Source organism: Urtica dioica, chromosome 4, assembly GCF_054948205.1.
Source record: "Urtica dioica subsp. dioica isolate 48M chromosome 4, U.dioica_male_clone48M_v1_H2, whole genome shotgun sequence".
NCBI lineage: Eukaryota > Viridiplantae > Streptophyta > Magnoliopsida > Rosales > Urticaceae > Urtica > Urtica dioica.
The window spans coordinates 2,900,828-2,918,373 of NC_142759.1; the positions used below are offsets into that span (position 1 = coordinate 2,900,828).

General features: G+C 34.8%; 2 protein-coding genes across 4 annotated transcripts; one reads left to right on the top strand and one right to left on the bottom strand.

The window, feature by feature from the left end:
• The first annotated feature begins 1,093 nt into the window (after positions 1 to 1,093).
• On the top strand, positions 1,094 to 5,450 carry RGLG3 (Copine (Calcium-dependent phospholipid-binding protein) family). 2 transcript variants are annotated; one of them, XM_089612723.1, is made up of 11 exons: positions 1,094 to 1,241; positions 1,875 to 2,128; positions 2,228 to 2,312; positions 2,388 to 2,531; positions 2,599 to 2,712; positions 2,830 to 2,927; positions 3,046 to 3,125; positions 3,643 to 3,748; positions 4,111 to 4,238; positions 4,337 to 4,547; positions 5,140 to 5,450. In XM_089612723.1, exons 2-11 carry the CDS (start codon positions 1,880 to 1,882, stop codon positions 5,221 to 5,223), a joined length of 1,299 nt encoding a protein of 432 aa, XP_089468849.1. In that variant the 5' UTR covers positions 1,094 to 1,241; positions 1,875 to 1,879; the 3' UTR covers positions 5,224 to 5,450. The 2 variants fall into 2 exon arrangements, with proteins under 2 accessions (XP_089468849.1, XP_089468850.1); XM_089612724.1 differs by lacking the exon at positions 1,094 to 1,241 and adding an exon at positions 1,363 to 1,543.
• Positions 5,451 to 5,490: 40 nt separating this feature from the next.
• Positions 5,491 to 16,349, bottom strand: LOC149399285 (DNA polymerase delta subunit 1). Of its 2 annotated transcripts, XM_089612525.1 has the most exons (31): positions 16,072 to 16,349; positions 15,862 to 15,972; positions 15,220 to 15,326; positions 14,968 to 15,127; positions 14,550 to 14,745; positions 13,955 to 14,090; positions 13,731 to 13,868; positions 12,873 to 12,950; positions 12,201 to 12,292; positions 11,774 to 11,840; positions 11,477 to 11,548; positions 11,157 to 11,243; positions 10,543 to 10,662; positions 10,349 to 10,447; positions 9,454 to 9,561; positions 9,236 to 9,331; positions 9,036 to 9,101; positions 8,843 to 8,899; positions 8,643 to 8,730; positions 8,465 to 8,544; positions 8,258 to 8,371; positions 7,970 to 8,084; positions 7,856 to 7,890; positions 7,718 to 7,786; positions 7,558 to 7,629; positions 7,174 to 7,248; positions 6,984 to 7,073; positions 6,730 to 6,890; positions 6,217 to 6,290; positions 6,055 to 6,142; positions 5,491 to 5,972 (listed from the first exon to the last, which is right to left on the bottom strand). In XM_089612525.1, the coding sequence occupies exons 1-31, from the start codon at positions 16,301 to 16,303 to the stop codon at positions 5,885 to 5,887; spliced, it is 3,171 nt and encodes a 1,056-aa protein (XP_089468651.1). In that variant the 5' UTR covers positions 16,304 to 16,349; the 3' UTR covers positions 5,491 to 5,884. The 2 variants fall into 2 exon arrangements, with proteins under 2 accessions (XP_089468651.1, XP_089468650.1); XM_089612524.1 differs by having other exon boundaries at positions 7,718 to 7,890.
• Positions 16,350 to 17,546: the final 1,197 nt, after the last annotated feature.

Sequence of the window (17,546 nt, forward strand, 5' to 3'; positions counted from 1 at the left end):
CTCTTCTCGGAAAAAATGGGTTAGAGATTTAGGCCCATATTCCACGTACAAAGCCTCACAATAGCCCACTCCAGTAAGCATTTTAAACGCTTTTTGTTTTGTTTTTCTGTCAAAATTACCAAGCTACCTTATTTTTTAAACTTTTTCCGAGAATATCAATTCTCATTCTTATTTTGGGAATACTAATTTTTATAGTTTTTTATTTGTTAGACTTATTTTTCTTTTTTATTAGACTTTTTTTATAGTTACTAGTTTTATCTAAAACTTTATTAGTTATTTACAATTTTATTTAAAATAATGGCAAGATCATCTGAAAACAAAAAAATAAGGTCTTTGTAGAGTGTTTAAAAATTGGATATTTAAGGAATTTTCCTTTTTTGTTTTGTTTTTTTAGAAAGTATTTAAAAGACATTGTCACCGAATTACTAGTCAGTAGTCACGTATCATGAAATACAACTACATTATTAACTATATTAGAAATATGTCACATCCACATTTGAACTTGAAAATCGTAAGTGTATTGAAAGATTATTAACAATCATACGTTATGAAAGATTTATCACATGGAGACGAAGTCAATGGCGTTTCACAGACACAAAAATATGAAGATAAAATATAAAATAAAAACCCAATAATCCAGCAAGTATACGAAAGTAATTAAATAGGAATTTCCATACATCAATATTTTCATTTCTTAATCTTCTATCTTGTACATACATTGGCCCTTTGGACTTAAACTTCCAGCTGTACATGTTACATGTATATGGTATGGTATTTTATAATAAATATTTCTTGATTTTTGACGTTTAGAGCGCACGTCATTTATTTGGTACACAACATGGATATCGATATTATTTATGTGTGACGACTAAGAAAAAGGAAATCCAAGCAATGGTGTTGCGTAAAGGCGGCCATAAATAATATCCAACTTAAAAAAGCAAATGAAACTACAAAACAAAATGACAAGGACATTAAGAATATAATAAGACGCCAAAAAAAATAATTTAATAATCCGTTAAAAAAATCATGGGAATTATTTGAATAGGATATGGCCAAAAAACATGAGCTTTAGTGTTAGTTGGATGATTAAAAAAATAATTATCTTATAGCAAAAAAAAAAAAAAAAAAAAAAACGACAGCTTAATATATCAAAGACTGAAAAAAGGATCAAACTTTACAGATTCTCAGACTCATACCTCTCCATCACTTTCATATTGCTGGGCATTTTTCTGAGGATCTCTGTATGTCTGAAATTCTCTCACCTTTTTTCTTTTCTTTTGGCTTTAATTGTGACGTTGACTTTTTTCATTTCAGTTCCGATGAAGTTCCGTAGCTCGGATAAACTGTTTTTTTTTTTGTTCTTTTCATTCATTTACTTATGTATTTAGAATTTTCACAATTCTTGTCGGTATGTCTTCTTGGTGGTCGAGAAGAACTGAAAATTAGCAAACATAGAATTATATTAGGAGGATAGTTTCATCAGCAGCAATGAAGAAGAGAAGAAAAGAATAGCAGATTTCTGGGGAATTTACAACATGCATAGGTTTTATTCAAAGCATTATTTATTAAAAAAAAAAAATATATTGACAAGCATCATAATTAACTTTTGACCTATAACAAAAAAAAAAAAAAAAAAAAATCCACGGAAATTGTAGTTTAAATAAAATTCTTGTACTGAGTTTTTGAAAACATGAATGTTTTTTTAGTTATTCTTATTTTGAGTTCAGATTTTCCTATGAAAGAACAAGCATTTTAATGAGCAATGCTAGCTGTTTTAAATTCACAGCTCAAATAATTAAACCTGCTCTCTAACACATTTTCTTTCCAGTGATTCTCAATGAATAATCTCCTCCATCATGTTTGAGTTGAAACAGGGTTGATGGGAAACTCGGAATCGTCGTACGACTCTTCTCCGGAAGATCTTCATTACCAACAACAACAACCACCAGAACCAGCTTTTTCTTCTTCTTCTTCTTCTCATTATCACCCGAGAGATTTGGGTCCCACAACAGCGAGCTTTCATCGGCACCAACAAGCTTCTCGCTCGGAGCCAGAGGCTCCGGCGGATTCGAGGATCAGGACTAAGCACCGCTCGCGCATAGCCGACAGCTTCGACTCTTTGGATGGGGTACTAATTAAATTACATAAACAAGAATTGATGTTCAATTTACCAAATGGGAAACCAATTTTGTGAGTTCATGTTTTGTGACTATATTATGTATTGCAGGTTGTTTCGGCTTTGAGAGAAGCGGGTCTTGAATCGTCGAATTTGATACTCGGCATCGACTTCACAAAGAGCAACGAATGGACCGGTAATCCAACGAATGGCCTTTGAATTGTTATGTAAAGCCATTGATTATTATTATTAATTTTTATTTTTTTTGTAGGCAAACATTCATTCCACAGAAAGAGCCTCCACTCGATAAGTAGTAGAACCCCGAACCCTTATGAGGAGGCGATCTCGATCATCGGAAGAACATTGTCTCCGTTCGACGAAGATGATCTCATTCCCTGCTTCGGATTCGGCGATGGTACAAATAACCCGGACAGTTCTCTTTTTTCCCACTTTTTTTTAACTTTTTTTTTTCCTTTGTGTAGCATCAACACATGACCGTGATGTGTTTAGCTTTTACTCCGATCACCGGCCATGTCATGGTTTTGCCGAAGCACTCTCACGATACAAAGAGATTGTCCCGCACTTAAGCTTGTCGGGTATTTATTTTATTTTTTTCAGCAAAATTAATCTCTTCCATTCTCTTTGTTATTTGTCACACGAATTTTATATGTATGTTTGTTCATATTTTTTTGGTTTGCCCTTTTGTTCTTTAGGCCCAACCTCGTTTGCCCCGATTATCGACGCTTCTATTGACATCGTTGAGAGAAGCAACGGTCAATACCATGTTCTCGTCATTATCGCGGATGGACAGGTATTACTAAGACTTTTCCTTATTTATTTACAATCACCCTTTCAAATACATGCTTTTATTTATTTTATTAACAATAATCTATAGCTTAATTAGCATACACGCCTATAACTTTGATTAGGTCACAAGAAATCCCGATATACCGCCCGGAAGGTTGAGCCCACAAGAACAATCGACTGTGAACTCCATAGTGGCTGCTAGGTAAATACATGTTAGGACCCCAAGGGTAATATTGCAATTAAAATTCAATATTTAATTGAATCAACTACTTACTATATAGGATGATGATGTCGCTAAATAACCAATTTAAAGTTATGAAGTTGCAAAATAGCCAATGTTTGTTTTAATTTAGTAAAATAGTCAAAATAGCCAAATTTACGATTTCAAAATTTTTTTGATCCCAAGATTAATTTTTTGAAAGTGATAAATTGTTTATAATAATCGTAAAAAAAATTAATCTTGGTTGTCAAAAAAATTTTGAAATCGTAAATTTGGCTACTTTACTGAAAAGTTGAAACTTTGATTATTTTGCTAATCAATAAGTTTCAAATGGCTATTTTGTACAATTTTTCATAGTATATATGAGAGAAGAGGGAAGGAAAAAGATAAGCAGATTTTGAGTCGAGTTGTGTGTAACCATCTTCCTATTTTGTAATGGATGATGTGAGTATGATTTTAGCAAGTCTCCGGGGTTCTAAGCGAAATGTTTTATAAACAGCCAATATCCTCTTTCGATCATATTAGTCGGAGTCGGAGACGGACCTTGGGATTCAATGCAACAATTCGATGATAACATTCCTCAACGCGCGTTCGATAATTTTCAGGTATATATGACTCGTTTATTTATCTGCGTAAGCCATTAATTACTAAAAAAAAATAAACAATATGCATTGGTGTTGAGTTTATTGCTAATATTAATCACTCTTTTGTGTTTGAGTCAATATGGCACATATGTTCTCTCTGAAAAAGGTGTGTAATATAGGAAATCGATTCTTTGACGGGTTTTTCGTAGCTTGAGCTTCTAAATAAAATATTTTTCTATTGATTCGAATTTTAGTGATTGTGAAATGTACTTAGTAAATGTGCTCCAATGTACTAAAATTGAGAAGCCAATAACAACAAACATAACGCTCAATTTTAGTATTTGAATACAGAGTTGACTTGATTGACAATTTTTTTTGTTCAGTTTGTCAACTTCACAAAAATCATGTTGGAAAACACGGAGCCTTTGAAGAAGGAAACGGCTTTCGCGCTCGCGGCCCTGATGGAAATTCCGCTTCAGTTCAAAGCCACTCTGACCTTAGATTTCAATAAGTAAGCACAAAGTCATAAATGACAATAATAATTAATATAAGATCGTAATTCCATGTATATATATATATATATATATATATATATATATATATATATAGTGGAGAAAATGTAGGAGGTAGACGGGCTAGGCTGCTTCCGCCTCCACAAAAAGTGGTGGATCACGACAATCGTGTGATTTCGATGCCACAGCCGATAGAGTTAGCAACGGCGAGTGAGGCAACGGGTGGTTCAAAGTCAGCTTCGGAGGAACCGGTGTGTCCGATTTGTCTCACAAATCCGAGGAATATGGCATTCGGATGCGGTCACACGGTGAGTATGCTCCATTAGGAAAATAGCCAACTTAAACGTTTGATATTGCTAAATAGTCGACTTTTGGTAAATAGTTATTTTCATGTATTTACAGACAAACGTAAATATTAGATAAATAGTCACCTCCATATATTAGGTCAAGTCATTATTTACGGTTATTTACCTAAAATTTACCAAACGGTGACCATTTAACAATGTCAAACGTTTAAGTTGGCTATTTTTTTAATCTTTCAGTTTTTTTTTTTACCGCGTGTATGTAAAACGGATTTAATTCTAGACAACATTACGTTTGCTTAGTTTTCTTAACCCAGGCTTAGTGATTGTTTGGTCATTGCGAAATAAAAAGGTCATATAAAAGTTATATGTCCGTGTAAGAAACCAAAAGACCAAGTCCTAATTTCTAGGTGGAAGGTCATAAAATCGCCGGATTGAAGTTCGATATTTTTTTGCATAAGATTCTTTTTAATTTTTTACTGCAATATATTATGCTCCTTTATTTTTTGTTAGTATATGTATTATGCTCTTGTTATGGCCAGGATTTTGTTTTTCATTTTACTAATTTGGCCTTCATTTTTTTTTTACTTGTTCAAAGACGTGCAAGGATTGCGCCATGACCATCTCAGTGTGTCCGTTGTGTCGAGAACCCATTTCAACACGCCTCAGACTCTACACTTAAATTTCATATCAAGTAATAAAAATGCTTCTTAAGCGTATTTATTCAACTTGAGATCTCATCACTGTGAGATGTTTCTAGCCAACGATTGTAGATATAGTGAATATTTTTTACGATGTGCCATTGTTCTCTTTTGTTCGAAGAAAAAAACGTCTCAGTTACTTTTATTGTAAAATGGTTTGTATCACTAGTTTACGAATGGATTATTTATCTTGATTTTGGTGCTTCTATACGAATTTTTTCGAGCCACTACTATTGAACAAAAGAAAATAAATTAAAATAAATAAATAAACGGATGAACTAATTCTTCCAAGAGTGATAATTATTTAGTTACACTACACAATACGCAAAAAACACAAAATTTACAAATGCCACGAACATTACAATTGACATAAATTAGTGAATGAATATAAATAAAGTGGGGGAAGAAAAAAAAAAAACCCTTCAAATAAAACAGTTGGAGAGTCATCGTCCGCTAAAGAAAACCTCTAAAAATGTACAAGCTACCATGATAAAAATCTTTCTCAGCTACAACAACATCTTTAAGTTCTAAGTGAGTATCAAAAATTCTATAAACTTGGTTATTAAAAAGGAAATATCAGTTGGGATGAACTATTAAGTAAACATACCAGTAACAACTTCAGAGATGAAAAACAAAGAAATCTCAAAAGTTCCACCGGTCAAGTAGTTGCTTTGCTTCGGTCATATCTTTTTGTGCCTTCTTTCGACGATAAAAGATTGGACAATCCCGACTGAGAACGAGTCAAAGAAAGAAGATAAATAACTGACTAACTCCAAATGTATCACCAAAAAAAAAAATGAAGAGAGAGTGACCTTGTGCAAAGCACGTCCTGGTGAAGAGAGCCTTGACACTCTTGACATTGTGTCCAGAGCCTCCCAAAAAGCATCTCTAGCTCCGACACTACAAGCATTTTAGTCACTGTTAAAATTGAGCTCATACTTGAAAGATGTTTAGACATAAAAGAGAAAACGAACCGCTAGCCACGTTTTTGCAGTAAAGTTCGGCTTCTCTTCCCTTGCAGTGAGAGCAGACAGTCTTGTCTTTACTACTGGGTACAGAAACACAGCATTGGCATAGATAGTATTAGGTTTGTTCAGGAAAAAAAAAATAAAAAAAAACCTCCTCTGATTGTAAATTTTATTCCTAAACATCAGACTAAAACAGTGTACGTCTATATCATAAACTAATTCTTCTCAACCACGAATCTAAAAAGATCAGACCTCGGAAATTGCAACATAACAACACACCTCGGTTGGTTGAATTGTATGTTCTATGAAAACCAACATATGAGATCAAATTTTCAAATCCATACCAATGTTCTTATCAACTAGCAAAAGGGTCATACAGAAATAGTTTTGATAATAACTACAAGTCCAAGAAAAAGTGGCTAGTTAAGAAAACAATATTCAGGAAAATGAGTGTTTATCTTATGAACAGCTAATTATTAACATAAAATGTGTATAAGCAATAAATTCATTGAACAATACCTAAGTAAGGCTTTGCAGCCTATGCAGCTGAGCTGCTTCTTGGCGAACTTCATTATACCACTATTGGAAGGTGTAGATATAGAGATCGATCGAGTATGACTTCCATGGAGAAGCTCCCGGCTGGCATTCTTCAGAATAGGCTCAAAGATTCTTAAAATTGGCTGTACCAGACATGGGTGAGGATAGGTGAGGATGGAATACTCACGATAAACATTTTTTCAACATTATTTAGTAATCGCGATCAAGAAACTAACCTTGCTAATCTGATTTTCAAGATAATAATGAGGGTCTATCGGTATGTTATTCTCTAGAACGTAAATGGGATCTTCTGATTTCTCGTACGCCTGCACATGAGCATAATTTTTTGGAGCACCACAAGCATAAGAATAACAAAAAAATAATAGTAAAAAGTATATATTATAGAACAAAGAAAAAAAGAATGACCTTAGCCCCTTTTGCTCCTTTAATAATGACATATGGAACTCGATCTCCAACATTTGGAGCAGTGGCAGGATCTCGCTGACCATGAAAGACAATTAACCGTTAAGCAATTGGTCATCCTTTTTTTAAAATCGAAAGAGTTATGTTACGTTATCATTTCTCTTATTTTTTTCGCCATAGGGATTATTCGTTTAAAAAAAACATATATATGTGGTTGAAATGAAGTAAAAAGGAAGGACACCGTAAGTTTAAAAAAAAAAAATCTTGTCTAGTTTATCTTTGTACATTCATTCACCAGAACCAATCGGAGGGAGATAAGTTGGATATAGGGCGGTTAATAGACCAAACAAACTTGAAGTAGTTGATTTAATGAAGCAAAAAATAAACCTTTCGCATTCGCTCAGCGAGCTCAACGTGAGCTGCCTTAACTTCATAGTCCTCTCCAGTCTTTGTCAGACCCTGAATGTGTAAGAACAACTCGTGTTGACATATCAGCCATGAAGTATTTTACAAGTACATGATCTGTGGAGACTTTATTAAACACTACCTTTGTGATGACCAGAAGTGACAAGTCCATACGGTTCATAAGAAGATCTGCAATGGTATTCTTGACATACTGAACTGCACCAGGGACATCCCTGTCAATTAGTAGTTTGTGCAGGGACTCATTTACCAGATTTTTTACCAGCAAGCAATTGTCTCTCCGGACGGTCTCAATACCTGTCGAGCAAAACATATGAATCACCAGCAATTCCAACTGAACACGGGAAAGAAAAAAAAAGATGCTTAGGTATTTTACCTTTAGTGTCCATTTTATCAAACTTCTCAGGGTTTGTCCAATACAACCCAGCATATCTCTTCTTGCTGATCAAAAGATATGGATAATAAACCTTCTCAAACTCTAGCTTGATAGGCTGCACGTAAAAATTACCGGGAAAGAAAATGGAGAAATGAAAGGAAATTAGTCAGATGCAATAGTGTTCGAGGTAAACTAAACATTCATTTTACAGCCTTATCTTCTTCTTAGCTAAATTTCACAGGTTAGTCGATCAAAATAAATAAATAAACAAAAATTAATAACTCATACCTTGATGAAAGTTCCACTAATGTAGTCAGCCGCTTCTTTCCCCAAGTTCATTGTGGCTTCCACTGTTGACACACCAAACTGCACCATAACCGAATCTGTGTCTCCATATATTACCTGAATTCGTAGTTATGCTCTCATTCATGCTAGTCGTAACTAGAACTATTAAATCAGTCATGCAACACTACAGCATAAATACAAGATATTCACCTCAGCATTGTGTTCATAGCCCGCAAGCGTTGTAAATTTATCTTCTACAAGTTTTTTGGTGTGCTCAATCATTTGCCGACCTTCATAATGCAGTTAACCGATCAGACGAAGCAAAATCCACCAAAACTTCTCTTTAAAGTCACCTAGTGGAACTAGTTTACAGAAAACGAATATTTACCATAGCTAGTAACACTTGAAGATATCTCTAAACACGGCAGCTGACCAACAGTAGCGCCAGTAAATCCATACACCGAATTCGCACTTATCTGGAAGAACGAGATTGCGGTCGAATTTAGGGCAAAGAAAATTAGAGAATTGCACAGCTTAATAATAACACTCATGAAGGAAGGTTAACATTTGGTTTTGCAGATGGCTTACTTTCAGCGCCAGTTGGCGACCATCGAGCACAGCCTTCTCAAGGGGATCCTTTGCCTCCTAGGAAATTTGAAAAGAGCTCATAAGCAGACATGTTTGTGGAAGCATACTTTGGAATAAAATATGACATACAACAACAAAAATAGAACAAAACGGCATCAAATACATGGGCTAATTTACGAAAAATTAATGATACCTTCAAGGCAGCTTTTGCTCTTTTACGTGCAGATAAAAGTTCTTCGAGAATTTCAGGAAGGATTCCCTAAAGAAACACAATGCAAATATGTATCCTTTTTAACTAGATGAAAAAGGAAAAAAAAAAAAAAAAAAAAAAAAAAAAAAACTAAACGAGGAAGCAAAAACAGAAGTCTTGTAACTGCGGTGCTAGAATTTTACCTTCTGCAAATTTGATTTAACAAATGTTTCACCAGACGGGGTTCGATTAACAGATTCTGGAGGGAGGTTGAGTTTACGGGCATCTTCAGGCGTCACCTTCAAACAAAGAAAAGTAACACATATCGTAAGAAATCGTTGACTTGATTTGGGAAAATAGATGGTTGGCTTGATTAGAACCAAGAAATGGAATAATTTACAGGAATTCACATAGGAACTACCAGAGTGCAGTAGCACAAATTATATGCCATCATAATAGATGGATACAAGGATGCAAAATCCAATGTTGCAATTGGTTTATCATAATATCCAGCTCTTGCCTCCAAAACCTACAGTTTGTAAATTTCATCAATTAAACAAAGCAAAAATGGAATAGACAAATTAATCAAGTGAAGCCAGCATAACTTTCCACGCACGAAAATAAAAAATTAAATTCGCCAGTTGTAAAGAGAACAAGAAAGAAAGAGTCCAGTGATTTATGATGAAAAATTGAGTGATATCCTGTCTGGAAATCTAAATTAGCTAAGTGTATGAAAATGGTATGAGTTACACCTCTAGATACAACTACCATATTTGTCTTCAACATGGTTTTCCATATGCAAAGTGCAAGTCATCACAAGTGAACTCGCAAAATCTTCATAGCAGTAAACTAGAAAATTTTATAACCTAAAACAAGTCTAACAACGAAAGACAATGTTACAGGAAATTATATCATGTAATCTGGCCAAGACAGTGGCTAAGCCTATAAGAAAATCCTTTGGTCAGTTTTTTTTTTTTTTTTTTTTTAGAACTCAATTAAAACAAAAGGAGAAAAGAAAGCTTTTACTATGAAAAAGCAAGATACAAGCTAAAGGGCACTAGGCCAATCTCTAGAAAGGGAAGCTAGACTATAGGAACGAAACTCGGACTCAAGGGTAGCAAGCCAAAAACCAATATTGCGGAAAAGACTATCCCAAAGGCTATCGAAACAGGGGACCAAAGATAGCACGTTACCCACAATAATACATACTGAGGGACCAAAGATAAATCTTCAGGTAAGGATACAGGTCCAAAGTAAATCCAGCAAGCAAATTCATATTTAGCGAAACAAAATTAGTAGGACAAAAGTGAACTTACAGTAGCACCTTCATACGTTCCCTGTTCTGATCCCGCGTGTTTCACATTTGGAATAACGAGATTCTTTTCCTTTGCCTTCCTAAGAAGTTGCGAAAGTACCTGAAGCCAAGGAATTAAAACCTCAAATTTGTTAAACTTTTTTGCTATTCTCAACTTAAGTTTTGCTAATTGAATATAAAAGGTAATGTTTAGACCTTAATGCTCTGCCCTCTGGAAAGAAGAAATGAGATGGGAACACCTGTAACTCGAGCCATCTCCACATAATTATAAATGTACATGAGTTTGTCGAAAAGCCTTTGCGGGAGATACGCATCCTACATGGACATAAGTCAAGCTTTTCTATCATTTTTATGTTAACCCAGAAACTCAGGTTCTCTGATCAGACTCAAACTTTACATAATGGAACCCACACAAGTACATATTTATGTAGTTCACTCAGAATTTAACACGACCATTGGATTTCTATGCCATATGGAGGTTAAATCCCAATGCATATAACATGTGGAATGAAGTTTTGATAAAAACAATAGTTTCAATATAAGAGTTCGTAATAAAGTCACTGCCAAAATTATGTAACATAAAGGGAAGGCAGAGATATGTTTAGGTCAATTAATGGAAAGGGAAATGTCAATGCCAAACTCCAAAAATAACGAGGCTTGTTTCTATAAGAATTAACCGTATTTGACTATTTTCTTATTTTCAAGTTTTACCAGACAGAATTAAGATAATGCAAACCATGGAAGGCTAGACCAAGAAAATCCTGTTAAGGAAGAGGCAACATAAGATTCCAAATATTCTAGGTATACACCTTCAGACAGTATACAGCAAGACGTCTTCTGGTTTCCGAATTTCCATTCTGTAGATCAGATATAATTGAATGGTGGACATCCTCTTTCTGCACAGATGAAAGCTACATCATCAATGTCCATTTTTACCTTGAATTAAGTTCACTTCAATGAGTTAACATAACATAAATAAATAAAACATTTCTATCCTCTTGATTTTCAAATTGGGAATCAGATCAATTTGGGAGAAAAGAGGATAGATCCTTCTGGACACGTACCCAGCATACACATGTGACAAGCAAGACAACACAAAAAAAAACTGATAACAGCTCTTAAGTCTCACCTGCTCTGAAAGAAAGTGTGCTGAGACAGAATTCAGTGAGTACGAACTTAATTTATAATCTCGTTGCATTGCCTACAACAAAAGCAAAGGCAGATCAGTAGATGCCAATGAAGGCAGATCACAACAGTGTGTCTAACATAAGACCGGCTAGCCCAAGTTTTTCAAATTCATATACTAGCAACCATCTCATAATCACGTGGTTTCAATCACAACATTAACAGAGATCTTGTCCAATGATAACGTGTAAAAGGGTTTAAGAGCTTGGAGATTAAAAATGATAAATAAATAAAACTTTACCTGGAGCAAATCAAATTGGACTCGCCCCTCAATCGCTACTTCTTTACTCTCCCGGGTACCATATTGTCTGGGGCAGCAAGTTAAAAGGTAGCAAGAAACATAAAACATAAATGAGCTTCAAAGTTCAGCAAATGCAAATAAGAATATATATATATATATATATATATATATATAACAATTGAAAAAGAGTTGCAATTTGCTTGATCGAATGATTCATGAAAGCTTTATCTACTTTTGAGGCCATTTGAAAACTCAAGAACTTTCCATTTAGCCTGCTGCTTATGTGAATGAAAATTACATAAATTATTGACAAAATTCCCAATAATCATGGAGCAAAAGGTCAAATGTATAGGCTCAAGGTAATATATACACTGACGAGTAGAAGTTTATTTCATTTCAGCAACAAGATGCAGTAATGTTTAATTACCTTGAAGAAAAAGTAGTATCTTTGACTCGAACCCTGCTGTTTCTGACACGACCAAGTATCGGAAATTCTGCTATACCCAGCGATTCAGCTCTCTGTGAACCGAAAATACATACACTTTAATCTCTCATAATACATGGAAAAACAAGAACACACAAGATCGTAACACTTCAAAAGGTTAAAATTATCCATAGCCATACTTTAGCAACATTAATTAAGCTGGCAAGTTTTTTTTTTTTAAACGGCAACTTTCTATTAAGCTTGGCAAGTTAGTCAAGTTAAAATTTTATTTGAATTGGAGTAGAATTGGGGAATTGATTCCTTATGGCCATCTACAACTAAAGATGAGTACTTGTCTCAACTAACGCACCCAAAATGACAGGAATCACTTACCAGAGAAGAAACACGAGCAATCTAATTACTAAAAAAAAAGGGGAAAAAAATATTGAGATATTTACCAATTGAAATAAGAAAAAATATCAAGAAATGTTTACCAATTGAAACAACTACTCCAGTTCTATATCTCATTAACACTGACCAATACAAGAAATGGATGTACAACATTATCCAAGTTCAATTCATATCTAAAGCTCATATAGCCTAACGATGAATGAAAAGGTGGAAGTATAGCACATATAAGACAATGAATTCTAACAGTGAGAATAAAAAACATACCTCTATAAGATAGGGCAAATCAAATTTGCAAATATTGTACCCAATCATTATGTCGGGGTCAAGTTGATTAATGAAATCCTGTCAGAAGATCAAAACGTCAGACTTTATTTTTTACCATGACGTAACTTTAATTTAAACATTAAAATTAATAAATCATCATACACATCATACTAGTATAAGTCATGAAGATTATTCACACCACATCAGATACGTAACTATATCAGTTGAAATTATAAAACAAAAACATGATCTCTGATTAACTTTATATCAAATCAGCTTTACTTTACAATTTGTTCTAATTTCGATAGTTAATGAGGATGACAAACACAATTCATGATCATCTAACTAAATATATATATATATATATATATATACATATATATATATATATATATATATATACATATATATATATATATACATATATATATATATATATATATAAATGCATTATTAGATGTGTTTCCATGTGTGTGCTTATAGAAACATCGAGACACGTATAATAGCTGAAAGGAGCTCTAATGTGATAGAAATTCACAAGTAAATGACTGACTAACGATGCACGAATTCCCATGGAAAATGATATAACCTCAAGCTTTAGGAAAATTAAAATGACTGAAAATTGTTCTATGAATGTGCAATAGGGAAGTTAGACATTCAACTAAGGCAATAAGGTTGTCAAGCTACATTTGCCACCAAAACAAAATGGATATGAATAACTCTCATGGATCCTTTATCTTATATATCTGTGAAGTATAATAAAAAAAAATCATAGGCAGTTTTTATTTTATTTTGAGACACGTGGTATAATAAAGATTTGTTTTTGTTTATGAAGACAGCAAATGCTAAAACAAATACCCTCCAAGCCAGTAAAACTTCTCTTTCTGTATCGAAGGATATCACGTCCACACCAACTATAGGAGCACATGACTTCAGGGTCATAACATTTTGGATAAATGGCTTACTCTCTCCCTGTAAAGTAACTAGATTGGCAATCTGAGAAGAAAAGAGAATTGTCAGTTTGATTACAAACTGAATAATAATACGACAATGATTCTTATATCACTGAAGCAGATAACTACCTGGATGACAGGATCATGGCTAGGCTCAGGGAAGTGACCTTTACGGCCAGCACATTCAATGTCAAAACTCACTATCCGAAATGGAGCCATCTTCGAATACTCTCCTTCAGGGGCATGGCTGATCAGTTCTGAGTATCTAAGAGCAGTTAAGGAAGATTTTCCACGAAAAAAACCTGCTGATGAAGACAAAGGAAGAAGAAGAAAATAGAAAGCATGTGGCTAGCTATAAGAACAAAATACAGTGTCTTTGCAAACAAAATGAAAATTGTTTAAACCTGGCTAGGATAATGGAACAAGATCAAGAAATTAAAACTCAATTTTATCAGCAGTCTCAGATATACAAAGCCCACCCTTTTTCAACTAAATACATTGTGAGCAACGCTCATTCTTCCCCAACTCTATATCAAGTCACTTTTTTTAGGTCATCCTTCTCATCCTTAATCTCATCTGAAGGCTAAGATAAGCTGGTATTTCTTCTGAAGCAAACAATCATACAAAGAATTGAGGATTATCTTGCACAGGTAACAATAATATAAAATAAAACTTAGTGAGCTTTCTTTGTGACCTATCAAGTGGCTCTCATCTATAAGGATACAGGCAATCGAACTCCAATTGACAATATGACAAACTATTTGCAGCCTTCTTATATTTTGTGGCAGGTGCTTCAATCCAGTTGCCACCCACCACATTGCAGTCGATCATAAAGCGGAGAGCAAAAAGAACATTGCTTTCGTATGTCAAGAAGCTCTTCATACCCAAACCATCAATTTGTATACCTCTGTCAAGAATACCTGCCATTTCAGGAGCATAATATCAACAATCTGCAGTCGTCACAGTCCTTGTATGCAAGGCTAGAGTTTGCCTTAAGAATCCAACTGTAGGTATCAGATTTCTCTGCACAATTCATTACTCAGAAGAAGGCGACTCAAAAAAGTAAAAAGAGCAAAAAAAAAAACGATTCCCAACCGTGAAAACCAGTAAACTGTCTAACATAGACAAAGATGGGACGTTACCACGACAGCTGGCTACCATTGTGGGAAGAGCAACAACAATTTTAAGGAACGGATATGAACTCTGCTGCTGGTAGTACATTATACTCCTTTTCTGAACCATCTCAATTCGCTGAATGAACTTAGGTACCCTGCTGTTTCTATTTGCCTCTCGCATCCTGCCCTGAAGCAATTATGATTCCAAGCGCAACAAAACCCCTTAGACTACATATTCAAAATAGCAGTCTTTATTGGTTGAGTGATCAAAGCAAATACCTCTAGAGCTTGATGAAACTGGGAAATATCATCGGGTCCCATCCCTTGCGGACAGCTGATGTAGAAATATGGCTCAAATCCGTGAACATTGCAACAGACGCTATGTCCTAGAAATTATAATTTACAGAAATTAAGATACAACTAAACCATCTATATTTCTAATTATATGAGAAGGTGATTCACATACATCAAACTCCTTGGTGGAAGTCAAAAATCAGATAAAGGATGAATATCATGAAAGACAACCGTGGAAACAGAGAAATATCGCTTCTTTATTCTTAGGCAAAGTTATGCTTTGTTTTAACAAAATACTGAATACAGAATACAGACCATACTGCCACATTTCGACTTCTAGTTAATCCCACTATTAGTCTTATAGACCTCTCACGTGCCCCGAGTGAGACGGAAGTCGAGAAGACAGATTTCTTTTCCGGTCAAACAAAAAAATTAAGCCCGATATACTTAAAATTAAACCCATTATCTTCTTTTACTTTTCTCAGTAAAAAAAAAAAAAAAAAAAAAAAAAGCCCTCTAAGTTGGCTGTGAACCCATTTCATCGAGAAAAACAAAACTACGATCATCCTTGTATTCCTCTAAAGAACTCCGCAATATGAATCCAACAATGAAAAGAAAAAACCTCACCTTCTTTCGTTACACCGAAAATCCTGATGATGGCGGCGGGACCCGAAGAACTCGGCATCAACTCTCTGTGACTCTCGCCGATCACATAATCAATCTCGAGTTGTTGAAAAACTACAAATGTTCAAAATTCACACAAACACAAATCAAAACCCTAATTCGCCTCGAATAGCAATCAAAAGGCAAAATGAGAAATCCAAAACCCTAACTCACCGACGTTCTCCGTTCCGGCAGCAAAGGAGGCGGATAGAGCTGGTCGCGTCCACTTATGGCTTCGGATCACAATACCGGCGACGTCGCCGGCGGCGGCGAGGGTTTCGTCCAGGAAGAAGTCCTCGTCAAAGAATTCCTCCTCCTCCGCCGCCGCGGCGTGATGCTTCGGAGGATTCACCGGCGTCGGTTGCGGAGTCGGAGGCGGGCGTTTCCGGCTTCCGCCGTTGTTCATGGCTTCGGGTTTGGCGGGAATTTCAGGACAGAGAGAGAGAGAGAGAGAGAGAGAGTGACGATGGAAAAAGTGAGTGGATGTTTCCCGCCAGTTTTTAGAGGGTTTATGTAGGACGGGTCACGTGACTGGCACGTGATTTTGCAACTAATTGCTTGGCGTTTGACACAAATGCCGTATGTAAGGGAGTTTTTTGGACAGCATTATCTTCTTTCTTGGAATAGTGACTTTTAGTTTTAGATGCTCGATTTGAGTTTCTTACAGAAATTTAGTTTAGGACTCTCTTGAAGTTTAACATGTCGATTTGATAACAAGTGGAAATTGTCCGTTTTTTTGTCCTTTCTCGCGGAAATAACATTATTAGTGTTTTTGTTATGAATTATTTTTTTAAAATTGGAAATAGTCATTTTTTTTATATTGTTTGTTATTTTGGATTCTATTTGGCTTTATTTATTGTTTGCAATATTGATTATTAGCTGGACGTGATTTTAAAAAAATCTAAAAATCTCAATTTTTAATTTTTAGAGCATGAAAGGGTATTCAATAATCTTCCTTACAAAAATTGATCAGCGAAGAAACAAATGTAAACGAAGAAACTCTTATTTCGTTTCAAAAAAAAAAAAAAAAACTCTTATTTATGTTGATGGAGATAGCTGAACATAACCGTATAAAATGTTTTTACAAAAATTATGTATCATTGTAGAAGCTTCCATTAGCTTGCATATGATTTGTTTAATTGTTAGTTTTTGTTTCTTTTTCAACCATACTTTTGTGACATGATACCCAATTCGAAAAGGTGTATACAATTTTTTTACTACATGTGTATCTTAATAAAAAAAAAATGTTAAATAATTGGTCTATGTGACAAAAGTGAAAAACTTTTCTAGTTTTCACCAAAAGAAAATAGCATAAATCGAAAGGCTCGAAGAAATCAACAAGTTTAAAGAACCCGAAAGAACAAAGGACACGAAGAGCTTGAAGGAACAAAAAATGAGAAGATCCCAAAAGATAAAACGAACCCATAAACCACTTCCGAAGAAACAGCTCAAGTAACGATCGACTTCACTATCTTTCAATTCACGTGCGATCATAGGGTCCGGCCCTATATCGAGCCACATGTGATTCTAAGTGTTTAACTCAAAACGGCGTTAACAGTAGCTAAACTCATAAGTCACATAATCGTCATCTAAGGATAAATCTAACGAACTGCTGACCTCTTGGAAGCACTTTTTTTTGGTATCGTGTT

Excerpts from the sequence above, each read along its gene's own strand:
- RGLG3 (XM_089612723.1), top strand. The coding sequence starts at position 1,880 with ATGGGAAACTCGGAATCGTCGTACGACTCTTCTCCGGAAGATCTTCAT. Across the intron at positions 3,749-4,110 it reads GCGCGTTCGATAATTTTCAG|TTTGTCAACTTCACAAAAAT; the intron begins GTATATATGACT and ends TTTTTTGTTCAG. Across the intron at positions 4,548-5,139 it reads CATTCGGATGCGGTCACACG|ACGTGCAAGGATTGCGCCAT; the intron begins GTGAGTATGCTC and ends ACTTGTTCAAAG.
- LOC149399285 (XM_089612524.1), bottom strand. The coding sequence starts at position 16,303 with ATGAACAACGGCGGAAGCCGGAAACGCCCGCCTCCGACTCCGCAACCG. Across the intron at positions 14,091-14,549 it reads CAATTGGAGTTCGATTGCCT|ATACTCAGAACTGATCAGCC; the intron begins GTATCCTTATAG and ends AACTGCTCTTAG. Across the intron at positions 9,562-10,348 it reads GAACGTATGAAGGTGCTACT|GTTTTGGAGGCAAGAGCTGG; the intron begins GTAAGTTCACTT and ends TACAAACTGTAG.